The 27,652-nt window shown below is 39.3% G+C and overlaps 1 protein-coding gene across 2 annotated transcripts in view; it reads left to right on the forward strand.

The window, feature by feature from the left end:
- Window positions 1–27,652, forward strand: part of ME2 (malic enzyme 2) — a 77,216-nt gene that overhangs the window by 41,644 nt on the left and 7,920 nt on the right. For both annotated transcript variants that reach the window (XM_057504185.1, XM_036918585.2), the window contains exon 13: window positions 26,359–26,461. In XM_057504185.1, the coding sequence (XP_057360168.1) occupies window positions 26,359–26,461 (103 nt within the window). The remainder of the gene's footprint in view (window positions 1–26,358; window positions 26,462–27,652) is intronic.

The raw sequence follows: 27,652 nt of genomic DNA on the forward strand, positions 1-27,652 counted from the left end.
AACAAATTTTTACTTTCATCCAAAGTGTTTAATATTTAATTCTTTTGAATTATTTGAACTCCACTGCTTTATATCCTAATTACAGGTATCTGCTTACGTATTATTAAGAAAGTTGTTTTTTTCCTACTGTTCTATAGGAATATATTTGTAATCTCTACAATGTAATCACTTTCTGTATTGTTCTCATAAGTGATCCTTAAACAGCACTAGGAAGTATTTTTAAAGACTTGTTTGCAATAATATCCAGCAGTAATAGTTATTAGACCATGTGCTTGAGAGTAATAAACCTGTGGTAAATATTTTTGTCTCCACTTAGTTAAAAAAGTTTTTTGTTATGGTAAATTTCAAACATACAGAAGTAGAATAGTATAATTAACTCCCCCCTAGCTTCAAAAATGATCCACTCATCACCAACCTTGTTTCTTCCACATCTTACCCATACTAGATTATTTTGCAGCAGGTCTCAGACATTATCTCATTATAAATATTATAGTATATCTCTCAAAAGCTAAAGATTCTTTTAAAAATACAACCACAGTATCGTTATCACACCTCACAGTTTAGCAATTTTTTTTTTTTTTTTTTTTTTTTTTTTTTTTTATTGAAGGGTAGTATTGCATTACATTAGTTTCAGGTGTACAACACAGTGATTCAACATTTATATACATGATAATTCTAGGTACCAGGTATCACCATACCAAGTTGTTACAATATTTTGACTATAATCCTTATGCTATACATTACATCCCGGTTACTTATTTATTTTACAATTGGAAGTGTGTTTATATATATATATATATATATATATATATATATATATATATATATATATTTTGTGAGGGCATCTCTCATATTTATTGATCAAATAGTTCTTAACCACAATAAATTTCTGTATAGGGGGGTCAATACTCAATGCACATTCATTAATCCACCCCAAGCCTAATTTTCGTCAGTCTCCAATCTTCTGATGCATAACGAACAAATTCTTACATGGAGTACAAATTCTTACATAGTGAATAAGTTACATGGTGAACAGTGCAAGGGCAGTCATCACAGAAGCTTTCGGTTTTGTTCATGCATTATGAACTATACACAGTCAGTTCAAATATGAATATTCATTTGATTTTTAAACTTGATTTATATGTGGATACCACATTTCTCTATTATTATTATTTTTAATAAAATGCTGAAGTGGTAGGTAGATATGAGATAAAGGTAGAAAACAGAGTTTAGTGTTGTAAGAGAGCAAATGTAGATGATCAGGTGTATGCCTGTAGACTATGTGTTAATCCGAGTTAGACGAGGGCAATAAACATCCATGTATGCAGAAGATTTCTCTCAGAACATGAGGGGGGAGGTTCTAAGCCTCACCTCTGCTGCTCCCCATTTTCTCACCAGATGGCCCCCTGTGACTGTGCCTGTCTTAGGTTGTTCCTCCCTTGAGGAATCTTACCCGTCTCTGGCTAACCAGTCATCTTCCGGGGCCATACAGGGAAATGTTAAGTTGGTAAGTGAGAGAGAAGCCTTATTGTTTGAAAAGGTTAGCTTTTTACTTCTTTGCATATTTATGTCCTGTGGCTTCTATGCCCAGCATTTGTCTTGAGGTGTCTTTACCACTTGGAAGAATTATGATACTCGGTAAATTCGACATGTGGCACGAGTTCTATTTAAAGGTTGTGATTAGGTAGGAAGAAGAAAAGCTATAGAAGTAGCAGGCAGAAGAAAACCTGGGAAGATTGATTATTTCTATCACATATCTTCTTGTAGAGTAACTTCAGCATGGATAGGTTTTAAACTACTAATTAAATTGGGCAAACACATTAACATAATAGGAATATAGTTACCTAACCAAAGCATACCTGTAATTACCAGCCATCTCCAGTGAAACCAAGAAAACCACTTAGGCACCTTAGGCATTTGTGAAAACTTATCTATGATATGGTGGATATTGTCCAACTGAACTTAAACAGTCTGAGAGAATTCAGATAAATTAGAACAACCCATTCCTGGGGACTGTTCATATCCCATATGTTCTTTTAACAATAAATAGTCTGTGGTTGTAAGATTTTGGAGCGCTACAATTTGCACTTCTCCTAATTCTTGGTTGAGTTGCAACAGTATAGATCCAGTCCAATTTTTGTTTTACTGCATGCACAGGCCAGCTTAGATATCTCCTTCATCTTTCCCATGGCAAGTCCAGGAACTGGTGGGATGAGTGCATCTACAGCTGTGACAGTGTGTGGATTTTTGTTGAAGTTTTTTTTTTTTTTTTTTTTTTTTCTGATCATCTTCTGTCATGAGTCTTCCCGAGAGTGCTGATGTTGGAAGTTCTTTTTCATATCGTATCTTAGTTCATTTTCGGGGTAGCCAAATTAGGCTTTGATCCTCTGTATAAACACAATCAGACCCTTTGCCTACACTTTTATATGCCCTTTATATCATTGTGTAGAACTCATTAGAGGTCACCACATAGGAACTGCTTTTTTTTTTTTTAATCATTAATCTACACTTACATGACGAATACTTTGTTTACTAGGCTCTCCCCTATACCAGGTCCCCCCTATATACTCCTTTACAGTCACTGTCCATCAGCGTAGCAAACTGTTGTAGAATCACTACTTGTCTTCTCTGTGTTGTACAGCCCTCCCCTTTCTCCCACCCCGCTATGGATGCTAATCTTAATACCCCCCTACTTCTCCCCCCCTTATCCCTCCCTACCCACCCATCCTCCCCAGTCCCTTTCCCTTTGGTACCTGTTAGTCCCTTCTTGAGTTCTGTGATTCTGTTGCTGTTTTGTTCCTTCAGTTTTTCCTTTGTTCTTATATTCCACAGATAAGTGAAATCATTTGGTATTTCTCTTTCTCTGCTTGGCTTGTTTCACTGAGCATAATACCCTCCAGCTCCATCCATGTTGCTGCAAATGGTTGGATTTGCCCTTTTCTTATGGCTGAGTAGTATTCCATTGTGTATATATGTACCACATCTTCTTTATCCATTCATCTATCGATGGACATTTAGGTTGCTTCCAATTCTTGGCTATTGTAAATAGTGCTGCGATAAACATAGGGGTACATTGGTCTTTCTCATACTTGATTGCTGCATTCTTAGGGTAAATTCCTAGGAGTGCAATTCCTGGGTCAAATGGTATGTCTGTTTTGAGCATTTTGATGTACCTCCATACTGCTTTCCACAATGGTTGAACTAACTTACATTCCCACCAGCAGTGTAGGAGGGTTCCCGTTTCTCCACAGCTTCGCCAACATTTGTTGTTGTTTATCTTTTGGATGGCAGCCATCCTTACTGGTGTGAGGTGATACCTCATTGTAGTTTTAATTTGCATTTCTCTGATAATTAGCGATGTGGAGCATCTTTTCATGTGTCTGTTGGCCATCTGTATTTCTTTTTTGGAGAACCGTCTGTTCAGTTCCTTTGCCCATTTCTTAATTGGGTTATTTGTTTTTTGTTTGTTGAGGCGTGTGAGCTCTTTATATATTCTGGACGCCAAGCCTTTATCGGATGTGTCATTTTCAAAGATATTCTCCCATACTGTAGGGTTCCTTTTTGTTCTATTGATGGTGTCTTTTGCTGTACAGAAGCTTTTCAGCTTAATATAGTCCCACTTGTTCATTTTTGCTGTTGTTTTCCTTGCCCGGGGAGATATGTTCAAGAAGAGGTCACTCATGTTTATGTCTAAGAGGTTTGTGCGTATGTTTTCTTCCAAGAGTTTAATGGTTTCGTGACTTACATTCAGGTCTTTGATCCATTTTGAGTTTACTTTTGTATACGGGGTTAGACAATGGTCCAGTTTCATTCTCCTACATGTAGCTGTCCAGTTTTGCCAGCACCATCTGTTGAAGAGACTGTCATTTTGCCATTGTATGTCCATGGCTCCTTTATCAAATATTAATTGACCATATATGTCTGGGTTAATGTCTGGATTGTCTAATCTGTTCCATTGGTCTGTGGCTCTGTTCTTGTGCCAGTACCAAATTGTCTTGATTACTATGGCTTTATAATAGAGCTTGAAGTTGGGGAGTGAGATCCCCCCTACTTTATTCTTCTTTCTCAGGATTGCTTTGGCTATTCGGGGTCTTTGGTGGTTCCATATGAATTTTTGAATTATTTGTTCCAGTTCATTGAAGAATGTTTGCTGGTAGTTTCATAGGGATTGCATCAAATCTGTATATTGCTTTGGGCAGGATGGCCATTTTGACGATATTAATTCTTCCTAGCCATGAGCATGGGATGCGTTTCCATCTGTTAGTGTCCCCTTTAATTTCTTTTAAGAGTGACTTGTAGTTTTCAGAATATAAGTCTTTCACTTCTTTGGTTAGGTCTATTCCTAGGTATTTTATTTTTTTTGATGCAATTGTGAATGGAGTTGTTTTCCTGATTTCTCTTTCTGTTGGTTCATTGTTGGTATATAGGAAAGCCACAGATTTCTGTGTGTTGATTTTGTATCCTGCAACTTTGCTGTATTCTGATATCAGTTCTAATAGTTCTGGGGTGGAGTCTTTAGGGTTTTTTATGTACAGTATCATGTCATCTGCAAATAGTGACAGTTTAACTTCTTCTTTGCCAATCTGGATTCCTTGTATTTTTTTGTTTTGTCTGATTGCCGTGGCTAGGACCTCCAGTACTATGTTAAATAACAGTGGGGAGAGTGGGCATCCCTGTCTAGTTCCCGATTTCAGAGGAAATGCTTTCAGCTTCTCGATATTCAATATAACGTTGGCTGTGGGTTTTTCATAGATGGCCTTTATTATGTTGAGGTACTTGCCCTCTATTCCCATTTTGATGAGAGTTTTTATCATGAATGGATGTTGAACTTTGTCAAATGCTTTTTCAGCATCTATGGAGATGATCATGTGGTTTTTGTCTTTCTTTTTGTTGATGTGGTGGATGATATTGATGGACTTTCGAATGTTGTGCCATCCTTGCATCCCTGGGATGAATCCCACTTGGTCATGGTGTACGATGGTTTTGATGTATTTTTGAATTCGGTTTGCTAAAATTTTGTTGAGTATTTTTGCCTCTACGTTCATCAGGGATATTGGTCTGTAGTTTTCTTTTTTGGTGTCTTTGCCTGGTTTTGGTATTAGGGTGATGTTAGCTTCACAGAATAAGTTTGGGAGTATCCCCTCCTCTTCTATTTCTTGGAAAACTTTAAGGAGAATGGGTATTATGTCTTCCCTGTATGTGTGATAAAATTCCGAGGTAAATCCATCTGGCCCGGGGGTTTTGTTCTTTGGTAGTTTTTTGATTACCGCTTCAATTTCGTTGCTGGTAATTGGTCTGTTTAGATTTTCTGTTTCTTTTTGGGTCAGTCTTGGAAGGTTGTATTTTTCTAGGAAGTTGTCCATTTCTCCTAGGTTTCCCAGCTTGTTAGCATATAGGTTTTCATAGTAGTCTCTAATAATTCTTTGTATTTCTGCGGGGTCCGTCGTGATTTTTCCTTTCTCATTTCTGATACTGTTGATTTGTGTTGACTCTCTTTTCCTCTTAACAAGTCTGGCTAGAGGCTTATCTATTTTGTTTATTTTCTGAAAGAACCAGCTCTTGGTTTCATTTATTTTTGCTATTGTTTTATTCTTCTCAATTTTATTTATTTCTTCTCTGATCTTTATTATGTCCCTCCTTCTGCTGACCTTAGGCCTCATTTGTTCTTCTTTTTCCAATTTCGATAGTTGTGACATTAGACCATTCATTTGGGATTGCTCTTCCTTTTTTAAATATGCTTGGATTGCTATATACTTTCCTCTTAAGACTGCTTTTGCTGTGTCCCACAGAAGTTGGGGCTTAGTGTTGTTGTTGTCATTTGTTTCCATATATTGCTGGATCTCCATTTTGATTTGGTCATTGATCCATTGATTATTTAAGAGCGTGTTGTTTAGCCTCCATGTGTTTGTGAGCCTTTTTGCTTTCTTTGAACAGTTTATTTCTAGTTTAATGCCTTTGTGGTCTGAAAAGTTGGCTGGTAGGGTTTCAATCTTTTGGAATTTACTGAGGCTCTTTTTGTGTCCTAGTATGTGGTCTATTCTGGAGAATGTTCCATGTGCACTTGAGAAGAATGTGTATCCTGTTGCTTTTGGATGTAGAGTTCTGTAGATGTCTATTAGGTCCATCTGTTCTAGTGTGTTGTTCAGTGCCTCTGTGTCCTTACTTATTTTCTGTCTGGTGGATCTGTCCTTTGGAGTGAGTGGTGTGTTGAAGTCTCCTAGAATGAATGCGTTGCATTCTATTTCCTCCTTTAGTTCTATTAATATTTGTTTCCGGTATGTTGGTGCTCCTGTATTGGGTGCATATATATTTATAATGGTTATATCCTCTTGATGGACTGAGCCCTTTATCATTATGTAATGTCCTTCTTTTTCTTTTGTTACTTTCTTTATTTTGAAGTCTGTTTTGTCTGATACCAGAATTGCAACACCTGCTTTCTTCTCTCTGTTGTTTGCTTGAAATATCTTTTTCCATCCCTTGACTTTAAGTCTGTGCGCGTCTTTGGGTTTGAGGTGAGTCTCTTGTAAGCAGCATATGGATGGATCTTGCTTTTTTATCCATTCTATTACTCCGTGTCTTTTGATTGGTGCATTCAGTCCATTTACATTTAGGGTGATTATTGAAAGGTATGAATTTATTGCCATTGCAGGCTTTAAGTTTGTGGTTACCAAAGGTTTAGGGTTAGCTTCTTTACTATCTTACTGTCTAACTTAACTCGCTTGTTGAGCTATTATAAACACAGTCTGATGATTCTTTATTTCTCTCCCTTCTTATTCCTCCTCCTCCCTTCTTCATATGTTGGGTGTTTTGTTCTGTGCTCTTTTTAGGAATGCTCCCATCTAGAGCAGTCCCTGTAGGATGCCCTGTAGAGGTGGTTTGTGGGAGGCAAATTCCCTCAACTTTTGCTTGTCTGGGAATTGTTTAATCCCTCCTTCATATTTAAATGATATTCGTGCTGGATACAGTAGTCTTGGTTCGAGGCCCTTCTGTTTCATTGCATTAAGTATATCATGCCATTCTCTTCTGGCCTGTAGGGTTTCTGTTGAGAAGTCTGATGATAGCCTGATGGGTTTTCCTTTGTAGGTAACCTTTTTTTTCTCTCTGGCTGCCTGTAATACTTTGTCCTTGTCTTTGATCTTTGCCATTTTAATTATTATGTGTCTTGGTGTTGCCCTCCTTGGATCCCTTGTCATGGGAGTTCTGTGTACCTCTGTGGTTTGAGAGGCCATTTCTTCCCCTAGATTGGGGAAATTTTCAGCAATTATTTCTTCAAAGACATTTTCTATCCCCTTTTCTCTCTCTACTTCTTCTGGAATACCTATGATTCTTATATTGTTCCTTTTCGATTGGTCACTCAGCTCTCTTAAAATTTTTTCATTCCTGGAGATCCTTTTATCTCTCTCTGCATCAGCTTCTCTGCGTTCCTGTTCTCTGTTTTCTAGTCCATTAATGGTCTCTTGCATCTCGTCCATTCTGTTTCGAAGTCCTTCCAGAGCTTGTTTTATTTCTGAATTCTCCGTCCTTAGTTCTTGCATATTTCTCTGCAAGTCCATCAGCATGGTTATGACTTTTGTTTTGAATTCTTTTTCAGGTAGACTGGCTAAATCTATCTCCCCAGATTCCTTCTCAGGGGAAGATGTAGCAGATGCCGAAGCTGTCTGGGTTAGTCTTGTCTGGATCATATTTTTTTGCCTTTTCATGTTGACAGGTGCTATTGACTGTCAGCTGGGAGGGCCAAAATTTTCACTTGCTACTGGCCTTTCTTTACTGGGACAACTGCGACCCCTAGTGGCTTGTGTTGGGTAATTGCGTGTAGAGTGGGTCTTTGTGTCTTGCCTGGCGGGAAGGGAGAAATTTCCCTTTCTGTGGGCGGAGTTTGTCTCAGGCTGCTTCTCTGCTTTCGCAGCGCCCGGTGGGGTAATGGATGGGGGTGCTGCTTGACTGTTTGCCTCCGTGAGGGGTCTCAGAGCTGTTGCCCAGGGGGTTAGTGCACCCGGTTTTCCCTGTAATTTCCAGCTGCTGTACTGTGACCTGGGTTGTTTCCGTCAAGCTGTTAAGTCCCTGTCCCTTTAAGACTTTCAAAAAGCCCCCCGCTTTTCTTTGTCACAGGGGCATCAGCTTCGGCACCCGCTCAGAGGTCTTACTCCCTGTTCCCCCAGTATCCAGGGCCCCCTGGGCACGTACTGTGTCTGCTCTCTGGCCCGGATGGCTGGGGCTGGGTGTTCAGCAGTTCTGGGCTCCGTCTCCCTCCCGCTCTGCCTATTCTTCTCCCGCCGGGAGCTGGGGGGAGGGGCGCTCGGGTCCCGCGGGGCCGGGGCTTGTATCTTACCCCTTTCACCAGTCGCTGGGTTCTCGCTGGTGTAGCTGCAGTCTGGCCACTGTCCTGCGTCTTCTCGTCTCTCTTTTAGGGCTAGTTGTGTTTGTTGTATTTTCAAAAGTATATATGTTTTTGGGAGGAGGTTCCCACTGTCCTACTCACGCCGCCATGTTGGCTCCGCCTCAGTTTTAGCAATTTTTAAATACTTATTTGATCTTTTTGTATAGCTTGCAGTTCTCTGCTAAAATTTTCTATCTTATCATTAAATTTCTCGGATATATGACTCTTAATGTCTAATAGTAACAAATACCTCACTCTGTGAGTCCCTTTCTATCATCTGTCTTTCCTCTTGGTTTTCCAGTTGTTACTTTTTGTAAGCCTAGTTTGATTTTTGCTTTTGTTTCCTTAGAAAAGGTGCTAGAAGTTGTGGATGAAGAATTCTATAGCGGTAATTTGAGGTTCTTCGTGAAGTCATCTTCCTCCAGAGGGTCTCTGACTTCTCTTCTGGTGGCTGTAGACTGGGGTAGCTCACCACAGCCTAGTCAGGATGCAGTCCACGTGATGCATAGTCTGTTTCCACAGTCAACCCTTTCTCCTGGTGTGCCCCCTTTTAGGTATGGATCAAAAGCCCTGGGGGATTCATCAGTGCCCCTCATCCCTAGTAGTCCCTGAATTTTTCTCTCTGTTTCATCATGAGACTCCTGCTGCTCAGGCTCTCGACCAAAGATTTGCTTTTGAAATCAGCAGTCATCTTATGGGGGATGCAGTCATCTTTTTTTTCTCATTGTTAAACATTTTATTTTGACAAATACTGAGCTGTCATATCTTGCTTTCCTCTTCTTTTGGATCTTGAATGTCTCCCACCTTCAAGCTCTCACTATCTTGGTACCATTCCTGCTTCCTTAAAAAATATTTTTAATGTATTCAGTTTTTCTCATTTTTCCCAGAGGGTGAATTGGTATGAAACAACCTAGAAGACCATTGCCAAGAGCTCTCTCAGAACTTTCTGAACTTACTAGTCATGCTCTTAATATACTTAGCATTCTTTTTTTCTCATTGTTAAACATTTTAGTTTGACACCTGTATTCTCCCAAAATTCCTTTTGCATCTATATTACCACTTTTTGTTAGTCAGAAATCTTTTTAAAAAATTATCCACGAAATCAGAATATAGATTTTTAAAAATTCATTCTCTTGAATATACTGTCTCTATCCTTGTATCAAAATGTGGTTACTTTTAACTTGATTGCTCATCCTATTCACCAATCTACCTGATGGTTATTATCGCCCAAATTAAATCTTAGTGTTATATAATGACTATTTGATAAATATACTCAGTGTATCATAGGCTTTGGCATTTCCAAAATAAAAAAATGTTTTGGAAAGTGTAGTTTATCTCTAGAAGACTGCTCAAAATACAAGAATTCATTTTGTGAATAAATATTATTGTAATACATGTACATTATTGGAATGACTCCCCAGGGAGACTAGTTTGATATACTTATCTTTAAATCTGTTCACAATTTTTATAACTTTGAAATGGTATTATCTCTTTAAAGTGATTTTTTAAAGTCACAGTTTAATTTTACATAAAGCCTTTCTTACTATTATGTAAAATAATGACATAAATTTATGTATTTGCAGTCACCCCTTAAATTTTTACTCTCCTTTTGCTTCCAGTGGAGCAAAGTCTAGGTGTTACTCTAACACCCTCTGCTGCTTAGTGAGAAAAATACTTTTTTTTTTAACCTTTTCATATTTTAATGGCCCATTGGTCATAGAACAAGAATAGACCAACCTGGACTTCAGGAGAATACTGTCATTTTTAAGGTCTGGCCATACTTAAGCTATACGTTGATTATGAAAGAAAAAAATAATAATGGCCTAGAGAAGATGAACGGCTATAGAATCTTGCCTTTGAAGAGTGGATGCCCAAGGTCTTTCTAAATCTCCAGATTTACTCATATCATAAAGACATATTTTTACCATAAAAAGCTATATTGTATAATCCAGTATATAAAGCTACTGAAGTTAATGGTACCAGAAAAATAATCTATATTATCATGTACATTGTTATTATGGTAACCTGTATGACAGTAACCATGAATTGACCTTAACCTTCAAAGAAACACATTTTCTTTTTGTCAGAAGTAGAGCTGCACGGGTAGAGCATGATTAAGAGCTATCTGTAGAAAATGATAAAGCTGTCTGGGGTCATAGGTCCAAGACAGCCATCTGGGCCCACCACTAGCATAGTTGACTTGTTTCTGCACTGTAAAGCTTGTATCACTTTGAAATGAAAAGTTTGTCTTGTAATAATTGCTATATGTTGTAGTCCTTCATATTGTTCTAAAGGGTCAAATTCTTGAGTATTAAATCTACTAATGCCAAAGGTCTACTATACTTGGAAGAAGAATTACTCATATGCTATAATACACATTTGTAGGTCTAGGGAAGAGAACACCAAAAGCATTGTTTAAACACTTACAGGAACTCTCAGTGTGCACATGTCATGTCAGTTTCTCTAGCCTATAGTTTAGAGGTAGTTCAGTTTTCTATAAATCACCATTTCACTTAATCTAAGGAGCGTTTATATGTGACTGACTTTAGTTACACCTCAAGTACAGCAGAACTAGTTTTACTGCTTGAGAACTATGGTTTTCTTGCTCTGTCTTTTCAGCTTGGGATGGGTGAAATGGATGGGATTTGTTGAGGGAAAATGATGCATAAAGGATCTGTACATTAACTTTCAGGTACTTTTCAATTTCATGGGCATCTGATTCTCTTAGAAGTACTGAATGTGCTAATAACAGAATACATATGCCATTATAGAGCTCAGTACTAAAATTGATGGCTACAACAAATTTAGAGACTTATTTTTCTTTTTTTTCTTTTGGTATCATTAATCTAAATTACATGAAGAGTATTATGTTTACTAGGCTTCCCCCTTCACCAAGTCCCCCCCAACATACCCCTTCACAGTCACTGTACATCAGGGTAGTAAGATGCTGTAAAATCCCTACTTGTCTTCTCTGTGTTGCACAGCCCTCCCCATGCCCCCCCCACACACTATACATGCTAATCGTAAGGCCCCCTTTCTTTTTCCCCACCCTTGTCCCTCCCTTCCCACCCATCGTGCCCAGTCCCTTTCCCTTTGGTAACTGTTAGTCCATTCTTGGGTTCTGTGAGTCTGCTGCTGTTTTGTTCCTTCAGTTTTCCTTTGCTCTTATACTCCACATATGAGTGAAATCATTTGATACTTGTCTTTCTCCGCCTGGCTTATTTCACTGAGCATAATACCCTCTATCTCCATCCATGTTGTTGCAAATGGTAGGATTTGTTTTCTTCTTATGGCTGAATAATATTCCATTGTGTATATGTACCACATCTTCTTTATCCATTCATCTATTGATGGACATTTAGGTTGCTTCCATATCTTGGCTATTGTAAATAGTGCAGCGATAAACATAGGGGTGCATGTCTTTTTCAAACGGGAGTGCTGCATTCTTAGGGTAAATTCTTAAAAGTGGAATTCCTGGGTCAAATGGTATTTCTATTTTGAGCATTTTGAGGAACCTCCATACTGCTTTCCACAATGGTTGAACTCGTTTACATTCCCACCAGCAGTGTAGGAGGGTTCCCCTTTCTCCACAACCTCACCAACATTTGTTATTGTTTGTCTTTTCGATGATGGCAATCCTTACTGGTGTGAGGTGATATCTCATTGTGGTTTTAATTTGCATTTCTCTGATGACAAGCGATGTGGAGCATCTTTTCATGTGTCTGTTGGCCATCTGAATCTCTTCTTTAGAGAGCTGTCTGTTCAGCTCCTCTGCCCATTTTTTAATTGGATTATTTGCTTTTTGTTTGTTGAGTTGCGTGAGCTCTTTATTTATTTTGGATGTCAACCCTTTATCGGATCTGTGGTTTATGAATATATTCTACCATACTGTAGGATACCTTTTTGTTCTATTGGTGGTGTCCTTTGCTGTACAGAAGCTTTTCAGCTTGATATAGTCCCACTTGTTAATTTTTGCTATTGTTTCCCTTGCCCAGGGAGATATGTTCATGAAGAAGGCACTCATGTTTATGTCCATGAGATTTTTGTGTATGTTTTTTTCTAAGAGTTTTATGGTTTCATGACTTCAATTCAGGTCTTTGAGCCATTTCAAATTTACTTTTGTGTATGGGGTTAGACAGTGATCCAGTTTCATTCTCTTACATGTAGATGTCCAGTTTTGCCAGCACCATCTGTTGAAGAGACTGTCATTTCCCCATTGTATGTCCATGGCTCCTTTATCATATATTAATTGACCATCTATGTTTAGGATAATATCTGGACCCTCTATTTTGTTCCACTGATCTGTGGCTCTGTTCTTGTGCCAGTACCAAATTGTCTTGATTACTGTGGCTTTGTAGTAGAGCTTGAAGTTGGGGAGCGAGATGCCCCCCCACTTTATTCTTCCTTCTCAGGATTGCTTTGGCTATTCGGGGTCTTTAGTGGTTCCATATGAATTTTTGAACTATTTGTTCCAGTTCATTGAAGAATGCTGTTGGTAATTTGATAAGGATTGCATCGAATCTGTATATTGCTTTGGGCAGGATGGCCATTTTGATGATATTAATTCTTCCTAGCCAGGAGCATGGGATGAGTTTCCATTTGTTAGTGTCCTCTTTAATTTCTCTTAAGAGTGTCTTGTAGTTTTCAAGGTATAAGTCTTTCACTTCCTTGGTTAGGTTTATTCCTAGGTATTTTATTCTTTTTGATGCTGTTGTGAATGGAATTGTTTTCCTGATTTCTCTTTCTGTTAGTTCATTGTTACTGTATAGGAAAACCATAGATTTCTGTGTGTTAATTTTGTATCCTGCAACTTTGCTGAATTCCAATATTAGTTTTAGTAGTTTTGGAATGGAGTCTTTAGGGTTTTTTATGTACAATATCATGTCATCTGCAAATAGTGATAGTTTGACTTCTTCTTTACCAATCTGGATTCCTTGTATTTCTTTCTTTTGTCTAATTGCCATGGCTAGGACCTCCAGTACTATGTTGAATAACAGTGGGGAGAGTGGGCATCCCTGTCTTGTTCCCAATCTCAGAGGAAAAGCTTTCAGCCTCTCACTGTTCAGTATGATGTGAGCTGGGGGTTTATCATATATGGCCTTTATTATGTTGAGCTACTTGCCCTCTATGCCCATTTTGTTGAGAGTTTTTATCATGAATGGATGTTGAATTTTGTCAAATGCTTTTTCAGCATCTATGGAGATGATCATGTGGTTTTTGTCCTTCTTTTTGTTGATGTGGTGGATAATGTTGATGGATTTTTTAATGTTGTACCATCCTTGCATCTCTGAGATGAATCCCACTTGGTCATGGTGTATGACCCTTTTGATGTATTTTTGAATTCGGTTTGCTAATATTTCATTGAGTATTTTTGCATCTATGTTCATCAGGGATATTGGTCTCTAGTTTTCTTTTTTGGTGGGGTCTTTGCCTGGTTTTGGTATTAGGGTGATGTTGGCTTCATAGAATAAGTTTGGGAGTATTTCCTCCTCTTCTATTTTTTGGAAAACTTTAAGGAGAATGGATATTATGTCTTCTCTGTATGTCTGATAAAATTCCGAGGTGAATCCATCTGGCCCGGGGGTTTTGTTCTTGGGTAGTTTTTTGATTACCACTTCATTTTCGTTGCTGGTAATTGGTCTGTTTAGATTTTCTGTTTCTTTCTGGGCCAGTCTTGAAGGTTGTGTTTTTCTAGGAAGTTGTCCATTTTTCCTAGGTTTTCCAGCTTGTTAGCATATAGGTTTTCATAGTATTCTCTAATAATTATTTGTATTTCTGTGGGGTCTGTCGTGTTTTTTTCCTTTCTCATTTCTGATTCTGTTGATGTGTTTTGACTCTCTTTTTCTCTTAATAAGTCTGGCGAGAGGCTTATCTATTTTGTTTATTTTCTCGAAGAACCAGCTCTTGGTTTCATTGCTTTTTTTCCACTGTTTTATTCTTCTCAATTTTATTTATTTCTTCTCTGATCTTTATTATGTCCCTCCGCCTGCTGACCCTAGGCCTCATTTGTTCTTCTTTTTCCAATTTCAATAATTGTGACATTAGACTATTCATTTGGGATTGTTCTTCCTTCTTTAAATATCCTGGATTGCTGTATACTTTCCTCTTAAGACTGCTTTTGGAGGGAGGGGGCGGAAGATGGCGGCGTGAGTAGAGCAGCGGAAATCTCCTCCCAAAACAACATATATATATGAAAATATAACAAAGACAACCCTTCCTAGAATAAAGACCAGAGGACACAGGACAATATCCAGACCACATCCGCACCTGAGAGAACCCAGCGCCTCGCGAAGGGGGTAAGATACAAGCCCCGGCACCGCGGGAGCCGAGCGCCCCTCCCCCCAGCTCCCGGCGGGAGAAGAGCAGGCAGAGCGGGAGGGAGACGGAGCCCAGGGCTGCCGAACACCCAGCCCCAGCCATCCGGGCCAGAGTGCAGGGCCCTCGATACTGGGAAAACAGGGCAGCAAGAACAGTGAGCGGGCACTGGAGGCTGGGCGACAGAGGACATAAGAAAAGCGCGCGACCATTTTTTTTTTTTTTTGCTTTTTTGCTGCTTTGTTTTGGCGAGCGCTTTTTGGGAAGTCTTAAAGGGACAGGGACCCCAATATTAGGGAAACAGGGCAGAAAGACCGGTGAGCAGAGGCCTGAGGCTGGCACCGGAGAATAAAGAAAAACTAACGACCACCTTTTTTTTTTTTTTTTAATTAAAAAAATTTTTTTTTTTTAATTAAAAAAATTTTTTTTCTTGTTTTTTTTTGTGGTCGTTTTGTTTTGGCGGGTGCTTTTTGGAAGTCTTAAAGGGGCAGGGCGGGTCACTTAATCCAGAGGTAGGGAATCCGGGATCTCTGGGCACCCTAACCCCTGGGCTGCAGGGAGCAGGGAGGCCCCTTACGGAGATAAATAGCCTCCCAGCAGCTCCTGCTCCAACGCGACTCCACCATTTTGGAGTAGCTGCCCGAGCCAGGCCACGCCCACAGCAACAGCGGAGATTAACTCCATAGCAGCCGGGCAGGAAGCAGAAGCCCTGTCTGCGCGCAGCTGCGCAGCACAAGCCACTAGAGGCCGCTGTTCTCCCAGGAGAGGAGGGCCACAAACCAACAAGAAAGGAAGTCCTTCCAGCCGTCACTCGTCCCAGTTCTGCAGACTATTCCTATCACCATGAAAAGGCAAAGCTACAGGCAGACAAAGATCACAGAGACAACACCAGAGAAGGAGACAGACCTAACCACTCTTCCTGACAAAGAATTCAAAATAAGAATCATAAACATGCTGACAGAGATGCAGAGAAATACGCAAGAAAAATGGGATGAAGTCCGGAAAGAGATCACAGATGCCAGAAAGGAGATCGCAGAAATGAAACAAACTCTGGAAGGGTTTATAAGCAGAATGGATAGAATGCAAGAGGCCATTGATGGAATTGAAATCAGAGAACAGGAACGCATAGAAGCTGACATAGAGAGAGACAAAAGGATCTCCAGGAATGAAACAATATTAAGAGAACTGTGTGACCAATCTAAAAGGAGCAATATCCGTATTATAGGGGTCCCAGAAGAAGAAGAGAGAGGAAAAGAGATGGAAAGTATCTTAGAAGAAATAATTGCTGAAAACTTCCCCACACTGGGGGAGGAAGTAATCAAACAGACCACGGAAATACACAGAACCCCCAACAGAAAGGATCCAAGAAGGGCAACACCAAGACACATAATAATTAAAATGGCAAAGATCAAGGACAAGGAAAGAGTGTTAAAGGCAGCTAGAGAGAAAAAGGTCACCTATAAAGGGAAACCCATCAGGGTAACGTCAGATTTCTCAACAGAAACCCTACAGGCCAGAAGAGAATGGCATGATATATTTAATACAATGAAACAGAAGGGCCTTGAACCAAGGATACTGTATCCAGCACGACTATCATTCAAATATGACGGTGGGATTAAACAATTCCCAGACAAACAAAAGCTGAGGGAATTTGCTTTCCACAAACCACCTCTACAGAACATCTTACAGGGACTGCTCTAGATGGGAGCACTCCTAGAAAGAGCACAGCACAAAACACCCAACATATGAAGAATCGAGGAGGAGGAACAAGAAGGGAGAGAAGAAAAGAATCTCCAGACAGTGTATATAACAGCTCAATAAGCGAGCTAAGTTAGGCAGTAAGATACTAAAGAGGCTAACCTTGAACCTTTGGTAACCACGAATTTAAAGCCTGCAATGGCAATAAGTACATATCTTTCAATAGTCACCCTAAATGTTAATGGGTTGAATGCACCAATCAAAAGACACAGAGTAACAGAATGGATAAAAAAGCAAGACCCATCTATATGCTGCTTACAAGAAACTCACCTCAAACCCAAAGACATGTACAGACTAAAAGTCAAGGGATGGAAAAACATATTTCAAGCAAACAACAGTGAGAAGAAAGCAGGGGTTGCAGTACTAATATCAGACAAAATAGACTTCAAAACAAAGAAAGTAACAAGAGATAAAGAAGGACACTACATAATGATAAAGGGCTCAGTCAAACAAGAGGATATAACCATTCTAAATATATATGCACCCAACACAGGAGCACCAGCATATGTGAAACAAATACTAACAGAACTAAAGGGGGATATAGACTGCAATGCATTCATTCTAGGAGACTTCAACACACCACTCACCCCAAAGGATAGATCCACTGGGCAGAAAATAAGTAAGGACACGGAAGCACTGAACAACACAGTAGAGCAGATGGACCTAATAGACATCTATAGAACTCTACATCCAAAAGCAGCGGGATATACATTCTTCTCAAGTGCACATGGAACATTCTCCAGAATAGACCACATACTAGGCCACAAAAAGAGCCTCAGAAAATTCCAAAAGATTGAAATCCTACCAACCAACTTTTCAGACCACAAAGGCATAAAACTAGAAATAAACTGTACAAAGAAAGCAAAGAGGCTCACAAACACATGGAGGCTTAACAACACGCTCCTAAATAATCAATGGATCAATGACCAAATCAAAATGGAGATCCAGCAATATATGGAAACAAATGACAACAACAACACTAAGCCCCAACTTCTGTGGGACACAGCAAAAGCAGTCTTAAGAGGAAAGTATATAGCAATCCAAGCATATTTAAAAAAGGAAGAGCAATCCCAAATGAATGGTCTAATGTCACAATTATCGAAATTGGAAAAAGAAGAACAGATGAGGCCTAAGGTCAGCAGAAGGAGGGACATAATAAAGATCAGAGAAGAAATAAATAAAATTGAGAAGAATAAAACAATAGCAAAAATCAATGAAACCAAGAGCTGGTTCTTCGAGAAAATAAACAAAATAGATAAGCCTCTAGCCAGACTTATTAAGAAGAAAAGAGAATCAACACAAATCAACAGTATCAGAAACGAGAAAGGAAAAATCACGACGGACCCCACGGAAATGCAAAGAATTATTGGAGAATACTATGAAAACCTATATGCTAACAAGCTGGGAAACCTAGGAGAAATGGACAACTTCCTAGAAAAATATAACCTTCCAAGATTGACCCAGGAAGAAACAGAAAATCTAAACAGACCAATTACCAGCAACGAAATTGAAGAGGTAATCAAAAAACTACCAAAGAACAAAACCCCCGGGCCAGATGGATTTACCTCGGAATTTTATCAGACATACAGGGAAGACATAATACCCATTCTCCTTAAAGTTTTCCAAAAAATAGAGGAGGAGGGGATACTCCCAAACTCATTCTATGAAGCTAACATCACCCTAATACCAAAACCAGGCAAAGACCCCACCAAAAAAGAAAACTACAGACCAATATCCCTGATGAACGTAGATGCAAAAATACTCAACAAAATATTAGCAAACCGAATTCAAAAATACATCAAAAGGATCATACACCATGACCAAGTGGGATTCATTCCAGGGATGCAAGGATGGTACAACATTCGAAAGTCCATCAACATCATCCACCACATCAACAAAAAGAAAGACAAAAACCACATGATCATCTCCATAGATGCTGAAAAAGCATTTGACAAAGTTCAACATCCATTCATGTTAAAAACTCTCAGCAAAATGGGAATAGAGGGCAAGTACCTCAACATAATAAAGGCCATCTATGATAAACCCACAGCCAACATTATATTGAACAGCGAGAAGCTGAAAGCATTTCCTCTGAGATCGGGAACTAGACAGGGATGCCCACTCTCTCCACTGTTATTTAACATAGTACTGGAGGTCCTAGCCACGGCAATCAGACAAAATAAAGAAATACAAGGAATCCAGATTGGTAAAGAAGAAGTTAAACTGTCACTATTTGCAGATGACATGATACTGTACATAAAAAACCCTAAAGACTCCACCCCAAAACTACTAGAACTGATATCGGAATACAGCAAAGTTGCAGGATACAAAATCAACACACAGAAATCTGTGGCTTTCCTATATACTAACAATGAACCAACAGAAAGAGAAATCAGGAAAACAACTCCATTCACAATTGCATCAAAAAAAATAAAATACCTAGGAATAAACCTAACCAAAGAAGTGAAAGACTTATACTCTGAAAACTACAAGTCACTCTTAAGAGAAATTAAAGGGGACACTAACAGATGGAAACTCATCCCATGCTCGTGGCTAGGAAGAATTAATATCGTTAAAATGGCCATCCTGCCCAAAGCAATATACAGATTTGATGCAATCCCTATGAAACTACCAGCAACATTCTTCAATGAACTGGAACAAATAATTCAAAAATTCATATGGAAACACCAAAGACCCCGAATAGCCAAAGCAATCCTGAGAAAGAAGAATAAAGTAGGGGGGATCTCACTCCCCAACTTCAAGCTCTACTATAAAGCCATAGTAATCAAGACAATTTGGTACTGGCACAAGAGCAGAGCCACAGACCAATGGAACAGACTAGAGAATCCAGACATTAACCCAGACATATATGGTCAATTAATATTTGATAAAGGAGCCATGGACATACAATGGGGAAATGACAGTCTCTTCAACAGGTGGTGCTGGCAAAACTGGACAGCTACATGTAGGAGAATGAAACTGGACCATTGTCTAACCCCATATACAAAAGTAAACTCAAAATGGATCAAAGACCTGAATGTAAGCCATGAAACCATTAAACTCTTGGAAGAAAACATAGGCGAAAACCTCTTAGACATAAACATGAGTGACCTCTTCTTGAACATATCTCCCCGGGCAAGGAAAACAACAGCAAAAATGAGTAAGTGGGACTATATTAAGCTGAAAAGCTTCTGTACAGCAAAAGACACCATCAATAGAACAAGAAGGATCCCTACAGTATGGGAGAATATATTTGAAAATGACACATCCGATAAAGGCTTGACGTCCAGAATATATAAGGAACTCTCACGCCTCAACAAACAAAAAACAAATAACCCAATTAAAAAATGGGCAGAGGAACTGAACAGACAGTTCTCCAAAAAAGAAATACAGATGGCCAACAGACACATGAAAAGATGCTCCACATCGCTAATTATCAGAGAAATGCAAATTAAAACTACAATGAGGTATCACCTCACACCAGTAAGGATGGCTGCCATCCAAAAGACAAACAACAACAAATGTTGGCGAGGCTGTGGAGAAAGGGGAACCCTCCTACACTGCTGGTGGGAATGTAAGTTAGTTCAACCATTGTGGAAAGCAGTATGGAGGTACATCAAAATGCTCAAAACAGACTTACCATTTGACCCAGGAATTCCACTCCTAGGAATTTACCCTAAGAATGCAGCAATCAAGTTTGAGAAAGACAGATGCACCCCTATGTTTATTGCAGCACTATTTACAATAGCCAAGAATTGGAAGCAACCTAAATGTCCATCAATAGATGAATGGATAAAGAAGATGTGGTACATATACACAATGGAATACTACTCAGCTATAAGAAAAGGGCAAATCCAATCATTTGCAGCAACATGGATGGAGCTGGAGGGTATTATGCTCAGTGAAACAAGCCAAGCGGAGAAAGAGAAATACCAAATGATTTCACTTATCTGTGGAATATAAGAACAAAGGAAAAACTGAAGGAACAAAACAGCAGCAGAATCACAGAACTCAAGAATGGACTAACAGGTACCAAAGGGAAAGGGACTGGGGAGGATGGGTGGGTAGGGAGGGATAAGGGGGGGAGAAGTAGGGGGGTATTAAGATTAACATGCATGGGGGGGTAGGAGAAAAGGGAGGGCTGTACAACACAGAGAAGGCAAGTAGTGATTCTACAACATTTTGCTATGCTGATGGACAGTGACTGTAAAGGGGTTTATAGGGGAGACCTGGTACAGGGGAGAGCCTAGTAAACATAATATTCATCATGTAAGTGTAGATTAGTGATAGAAAAAAAAAAAAAAAAAAAAAAGGGCAGTTCCTGTGTGGTAATCTCCAACGAGTTCTACACAAGGGTATAAAGGGCATATAAAAGTGTAGGCAAAGGGTCTGTTTGTGTTTATACAGAGGATCAAAGCCTAATTTGGCTACCCCGAAAATGAACTAAGATACGATATGAAAAAGAACTTCCAACATCTGCACTCTCTGGAAGACTCATGCCAGAAGATGATCATCAAAAAACCCCAACAAAGATCCACGCACTGCTACAGCTGTAGATGCACTCATCCCACCAGTTCCTGGACTTGCCATGGGAATGAGGAAGGAGATATCTAAGCTGGCCTGTGCATACAGTAAAACAACAAAATTGGACTGGATCTATACTGTTGGAACTCAACCAAGAATTTGGAGAAGTGCAAATTGTAGCGCTCCAAAGTCTTACAACTACAAACTATTTATTGTTAAAAGAACATATGGCATGTGAACAGTCCCCAGGAATGGGTTGTTTTAATTTGTCTGATTTCTCTCAGACTGTTCAAGTTCATTTGGACAATATCCACCATATCATAGATAAGTTTTCACAAATGCCTAAGGTGCCTAACTGGTTTTCTTGGTTTCACTGCAGATGGCTAGTAATTACAGATATGCTTTGGTTATGTAACTATACTCCTATTATGTTAATGTGTGTGTGCAATTTAAGTAGTAGCTTAAAACCTATACATGCTGAAGTTACTCTACAAGAAGATATATCAAAGAAATAATCAATCTTCCCATGTTTTCTTCCGCCTGCTACTTCTATAGCTTTTCTTCTTCCTTCCTAATTACAACCCTTAAATAGAATTCGTGCCTCATATCAAATTGACCGAGTATCATAATTCTTCCAAGTGGTAAAGATACCTCAAGACAAATGCTGGGCATAGAAGCCACAGGGCATAAATATGCAAAGAAGTAAAAAGCTAACTTTTTCAAACAATAAGGCTTCTCTCTCACTTACCAACTTCACATTTCCCTGTATGGCCCCGGAAGATGACTGGTTAGCCAGAGACGGGTAAGATTCCTCAAGGGAGGAACAACCTAAGACAGGCACAGTCGCAGGGGGGCCATCAGGTGAGAAATTGGGGATCAACAGAGGTGAGGCTTAGAACCTCACCCCCCCGTTCTGAGAGAAATCTTCTGCATACGTGGATGTTTTATTGCCCTGGTCTAGCTTGGATTAACACATAGTCTACAGGCACACACCTGATCATCTACATGTGCTCTCTTACAACACTAAACTATGTTTTCTACCTTTATCTTGTATCTACCTACCACTTCAGCATTTTATTAAAAATAATAATAATAAAGAGAGAAATGTGGTATCCACATATAAATCAAGTATAAAAATCAAATGAGTATTCATATTTGAACTGACTGTTTAGAGTTCATAATGCATGAGCAAAACTGAAAGTTTCTGTGATGACTGCCCTTGTACTGTTCACTATGGACCTTATTCATTATGTAAGAATTTGTTCTACATGTAAAAACTTGTTTGTTATGCCTCAGAAGTTTGGAGACTGACAAAAATTAGGCTTGGGGTGGAATAATGATTGTGCATTGAGCATTGACTCCCCTATACAGAATTTTATTGTCGTTAACAACCATTTGATCAATAAATATGAGAGATGCCCTCACAAAAAAAAAAAAAAAAAAAAAAGGGACAGACTTCCAATGGTAAAATAAATTAGTAACCGGGATGTAAGGTATAGCATAAGGAATATAGTCAAGATATTGTAACAGCTTGGTAGGGTGATAGCTGGAACCTAGAATTATGTATATAAATGTTCTACCACTGTGTTGTACACTTGAAACTCATGTAATGTAATACTGTATGTCAACTACCCTTCAATAAAAAATAATTATTAAAAAAAAAAAAAAAAAAAAGACTGCTTTTGCTGCGTCCCACAGAAGTTGGGGCTTTGTGTTGTTGTTGTCGTTTGTTTCCATATATTGCTGGATCTCCATTTTAATTTGGTCATTAATCCATTGATTATTTAGGAGTGTGTTGTTAAGCCTCCATGTGTTTGTGAGCCTCTTTGCTTTCTTTGTACAGTTTATTTTTAGTTTTATGCCTTTGTGGTCTGAAAAGTTGGTTGGTAGGATTTCAACCTTTTGGAATTTTCTGAGGCTCTTTTTGTGGCCTAGTATGTGGTCTATTCTGGAGAATGTTCCATGTGCACTTGAGAAGAATGTATATCCTGTTGCTTTTGGATGTAGAGTTCTATAGATGTCTATTAGGTCCATCTGCTCTACTGTGTTGTTCAGTGCTTCCGTGTCCTTACTTATTTTCTGCCCGGTGGATCTATCCTTTGGGGTGAGTGGTGTGTTGAAGTCTCCTAGAATGAACGCATTGCAGTCTATATCCCCCTTTAGTTCTGTTAGTATTTGTTTCACATATGCTGGTGCTCCTGTGTTGGGTGCATATATATTTAGAATGGTTATATCCTCTTGTTGGACTGAGCCCTTTATCATTATGTAGTGTCCTTCTTTATCTCTTGTTACTTTCTTTGTTTTGAAGTCTATTTTGTCTGATACTAGTATTGCAACACCTGCGTTTTTCTCCCTGTTGTTTGCATGAAATATCTTTTCCATCCCTTGACTTTTAATCTGTGCATGTCTTTGGGTTTGAGGTGAGTCTCTTGTAAGCAGCATATAGATGGGTCTTGCTTTTTTATCCATTCTATTACTCTGTGTCTTTTGATTGGTGCATTCAATCCATTTAAATTTAGGGTGATTATTGAAAGATATGTACTTATTGCCATTGCAGGCTTTAGATTCGTGGTTACCAAAGGTTCAGGTTAGCTTCTTTACTACCTTACTGTCTAACTTAACTCGCTTATTGAGCTATAATAAACACAGTCTGATGATTATTTCTCTCCCTTCTTATTCCTCCTCCTCCATTCTTCATATGTTGGGTGTTTTGCTCTGTGCTCTTTTTAGGAGTGCTCCCATCTAGAGCAGTCCCTCTAAAATACCCTGTAGAGGTGGTTTCTGGGAGGCAAATTCCCTCAACTTTTGCTTATCTGGGAATTGTTTAATCCCTCCTTCATATTTAAATGATAATCGTGCTGGATACAGTATTCTTGGTTCAAGGCCCTTCTGTTTCATTGCATTAAGTATATCATGCCATTCTCTTCTGGCCTGTAAGGTTTCTGTTGAGAAGTCTGATGATAGCCTGATGGGTTTTCCTTTGTAGGTGACCTTTTTTTCTCTGTCTGGCTTCCTTTAATACTCTGTCCTTGTCCTTGATCTTTGCCATTTTAATTGTTATGTGTCTTGGTGTTGTCCTCTTTGGGTCCCTTCTGTTGGGATTTCTGTGTGCTTCCGTAGTCTGAGCAACTATTTCCTCCCCCAGTTTGGGGAAGTTCTCAGCAATTATTTCTTCAAAGACACTTTCTATCCCTTTTTCTCTCTTCTTCTTCTTCTGGTACCCCTATAATGCGGATATTGTTCCTTTTGGATTGGTCACACAGTTCTCTTAATATTGTTTCATTACTGGAGATCCTTTTATCTCTCTCTGCATCAGCTTCTATGCGTTCCTGTTCTCTGGTTTCTTTTCCATCAATGGCCTCTTGCATCTTATCCATTCTGCTTATAAACCCTTCAAGAGATTGTTTCACTTCTGTAATCTCCCTCCGGACATCATCCTTTAGCTCTTGTATATTTCTCTGCAGCGCCGTCAGCATGTTTATGATTTTTATTTTGAATTCTTTTTCAGGAAGACTGATTAGGTCTATCTCCTTCTCAGGGGTTGTGATTTTGGTCTGTATCAAATTCTTTTGCCTTTTCATGGTGATAGAGATAGTTTGCGGAGCTGGCGCAAGTGATGGCTAGGAGAACATCCCTTCTTGTTGGTTTGTGGCCTTCCTCTCCTGGGAGAACAGCGACCTCTAGCGGCTTGTGCTGGGCAGCTGCGCACAGACAGGGTTTCTGCTTCCTGCCCGGCTGCTATGGAGTTTAGCTCCGTGGTTGCTGTGGGCGTGGCCTGCCTCGTGCTGCTGCTCCAATATGGCTGAGCCGCGTCGGAGGGGAAATGGCCGGGAGGCTGTTTATCTCCGTGAGGGGCCTCTGAGCTGCCCTGCTGTCCAGGTGGTTAGGGTGCCCAGAGTTCCCCGGGATTCTCAGCTGCTGGGCTAAGTGTCCCAGGACGCTTCCATCCAGCTGTGGGATCCCTGTCCCTTTAAGACTTTCAAAAAGCACTCGCTTTTCTTTGTCCCCGGGGTGCCGGCTGCGGGGACCCGCTCACAGGTCTTATTGTCCTGTTTCCCTAGTTTCCAGCACCCCATGCACGCACTGTGTCTGCACTCTGGTGTGGATGGCTAGGGCTGGCTATTTAGCAGTCATGGGCTCCCTCTCCCTCCCCTCTCTGACTCCTCTCCTCCCATCAGGAGCTGGGGTGAGGGGTGCCTCGGTCCCTCCGGGCCGCAGCTTGTATCTTACCCCCTTCGCGAGGCACTGTGTTCTTGCAGGTGTGGATGTAGTCTGGCTGTTGTCCTGTGTCTTCTGGTCTCTCTTTTAGGAAGAGTTGTATTTGTTGTATTTTCAAAATATATGTGATTTTGGGAGGAGATTTCTACTGCTCTCCTCACGCCGCCATCTTGGCTCCCCTCCTCGAGACTTATTTTTCTTTAACAAGACAACATGCCATATTTTTCTGGGGTGACAGTGTGGTTATACCATATACCTGTTTTATAAGTGCCTGAGGGACATTATATTATAACAGAGTTATAGAAAACCTTTGGAGTTACTTAAAAAAATGGTTCAATGATAAAATTGTATATGTGACTTTTTACAAAGTACTTGGAAATATAAAGCTTTAGCTTTCTGAGGTGGTTTTCTCTTTTTTTTTTTTTTTGTATCAGTGAAATGGAGATGATGGTACTCTCATAAGGCTTTTATTTGAGCTAAATTAACTGCATTAAAAATATAAAGCCCCTGATACACAGCCAGAAACAACAGATGCACAGTCAATTGTAGCAGTTCCATTTTTGATGTTTTCCCTTTGTTTGAAGATGTTTACAGCACTCTTTGTTATTTGGGATGATATTTGTAGGCCATCTATATTTTTATGTTTTTAAAGGAAACAGAAGTGTCAGGTTTTTTTAAGTTTATTAAAGGACATTTTTCAACTTCATTTGAATTTGCACTTGTATAAAACCTCATTCTATGGACTAACAGTTACCAAAGGGAAAGGGACTGGGAATGATGGGTGGAAGGGAGAGATAAGGGCGGGGAAAAAGAAAGGGGGCATTACAATTAGCATGTATAGTGTTGTGGGGGGCACAGGGAGGGCTGTACAACACAGAGAAGACAGGTGGTGATTATCCAGCATCTCGCTATGCTGATGGACAGTGACTGTAGTGGTGGTGGTGGGACTTGGTGAGGGGGGGAGCCTGGTAAACAGTGTTTTTCATGTAATTGTAGATTAATGATAGAAAAAAAAACACCTCATTCTAATGATTTTAGTGAAAGGATTATGTTATATAGTATATTGTGCCTGTTTGCAAGTATTATATTGGTCTACTTCACTACAGAGTTTAATTTTCTAGTCCACATAAAGTGACAAAATTGAAGTTATTTTCATTTCTTAATAGGGAAGGTGTCTGTTTGCCAGTGGCAGTCCATTTGGGCCAGTGACACTCAGTGATGGGCGACTCTTTACACCAGGTCAAGGCAACAATGTGTATATTTTTCCAGGTAAATGCCACCAGTATTTATGTCATAGAGCAATAACTAATTACAGTAAAATGTTTCATGAAATTAGAATTTAAGATGAAAATGAATAGCAATATTTACAGGATTTTGGTATGCATGTTCAGGGACAGTCAAGAAATTTTGCAAATCCAATTTGCTCTATTTTCTCTGAAAACTTATTTATTCTAATTGTTCATTAAACTTGTTTTTATTATAGGAATAATATACATGGTTCATAAAAATGCAGGAGGAACAGAATGTTATGATTATTAAACCCTCTTTGCGTCCTTGGAACCTCACTGCCACGCTTAGCTATAACCACTCTTCAGGGTTCACTTTGAGATTTTTCTGATGGTTACCATCATGACTAGTAGACTTACCTCCTCTTATCTTAATTCTTACAACTCTAGACTGTGTGTGTGAACTTCCCACTGTGAAATATAGGTAATAGTACTAATACCTTACTTCTTCTATCTCTCAATGTGTGTCACTACTTTTCGTTTTCCTAGTAGTATCTTGAGACAGTTTTTATTCACCTGCCACAGTGAAAAATGAAAAAAAATTGGTACTTAAGTTCCTTATCTCTTATTATCCATCTCTAAATTTTGGTCAGACAGTATTTCTACATTATAGGGAGGGTTGTTTTTTTTACATCTACATTGTGTTCTGTTGTTTTCCATGTTTGCATATAGATAGATGCTAAAATTATAGATAATGTTATACACATCCAAATAAGGAAGTGATTTGATAGATACAACAGTAGAAAATGTGCTTCTATGTCACAAAATTTTTGACCCTCAGAGTAAAGTGTTTCAAGGGTCAAGTAATGAATCCTCCTCTAATGTGCTGCCAGCTTTCTTCATTCCTCCAGCCCTACTCCCCAGAAAGCTGCTCCTTGTGTCTCATGTAGCTCACTCTTTTCACACACATGTGCACTATTCCTCTCTGGTCTCATTATTCTGGAATACGTCTTTGAATATGTTTTTTTGTAAAGCATGGGTGAAAACTTCCTGAGTTTTTACATATCTGAAAATGTCTTTATTTTGTCCTCTGTCTTGATAGTTTGGTTGGGTAGAGATTTGTAGATTCAAAGTCATTTTTTTCAGACCTTTGAAAACATTTCCCTGTTCACGTTTAGTGGCTGAAGAGAAATTTGGTGTCAGTGAAAGTCTCATTTCCTTATACATATTAGCT

Source organism: Manis pentadactyla, chromosome 6, assembly GCF_030020395.1.
Source record: "Manis pentadactyla isolate mManPen7 chromosome 6, mManPen7.hap1, whole genome shotgun sequence".
Lineage (NCBI taxonomy): Eukaryota > Metazoa > Chordata > Mammalia > Pholidota > Manidae > Manis > Manis pentadactyla.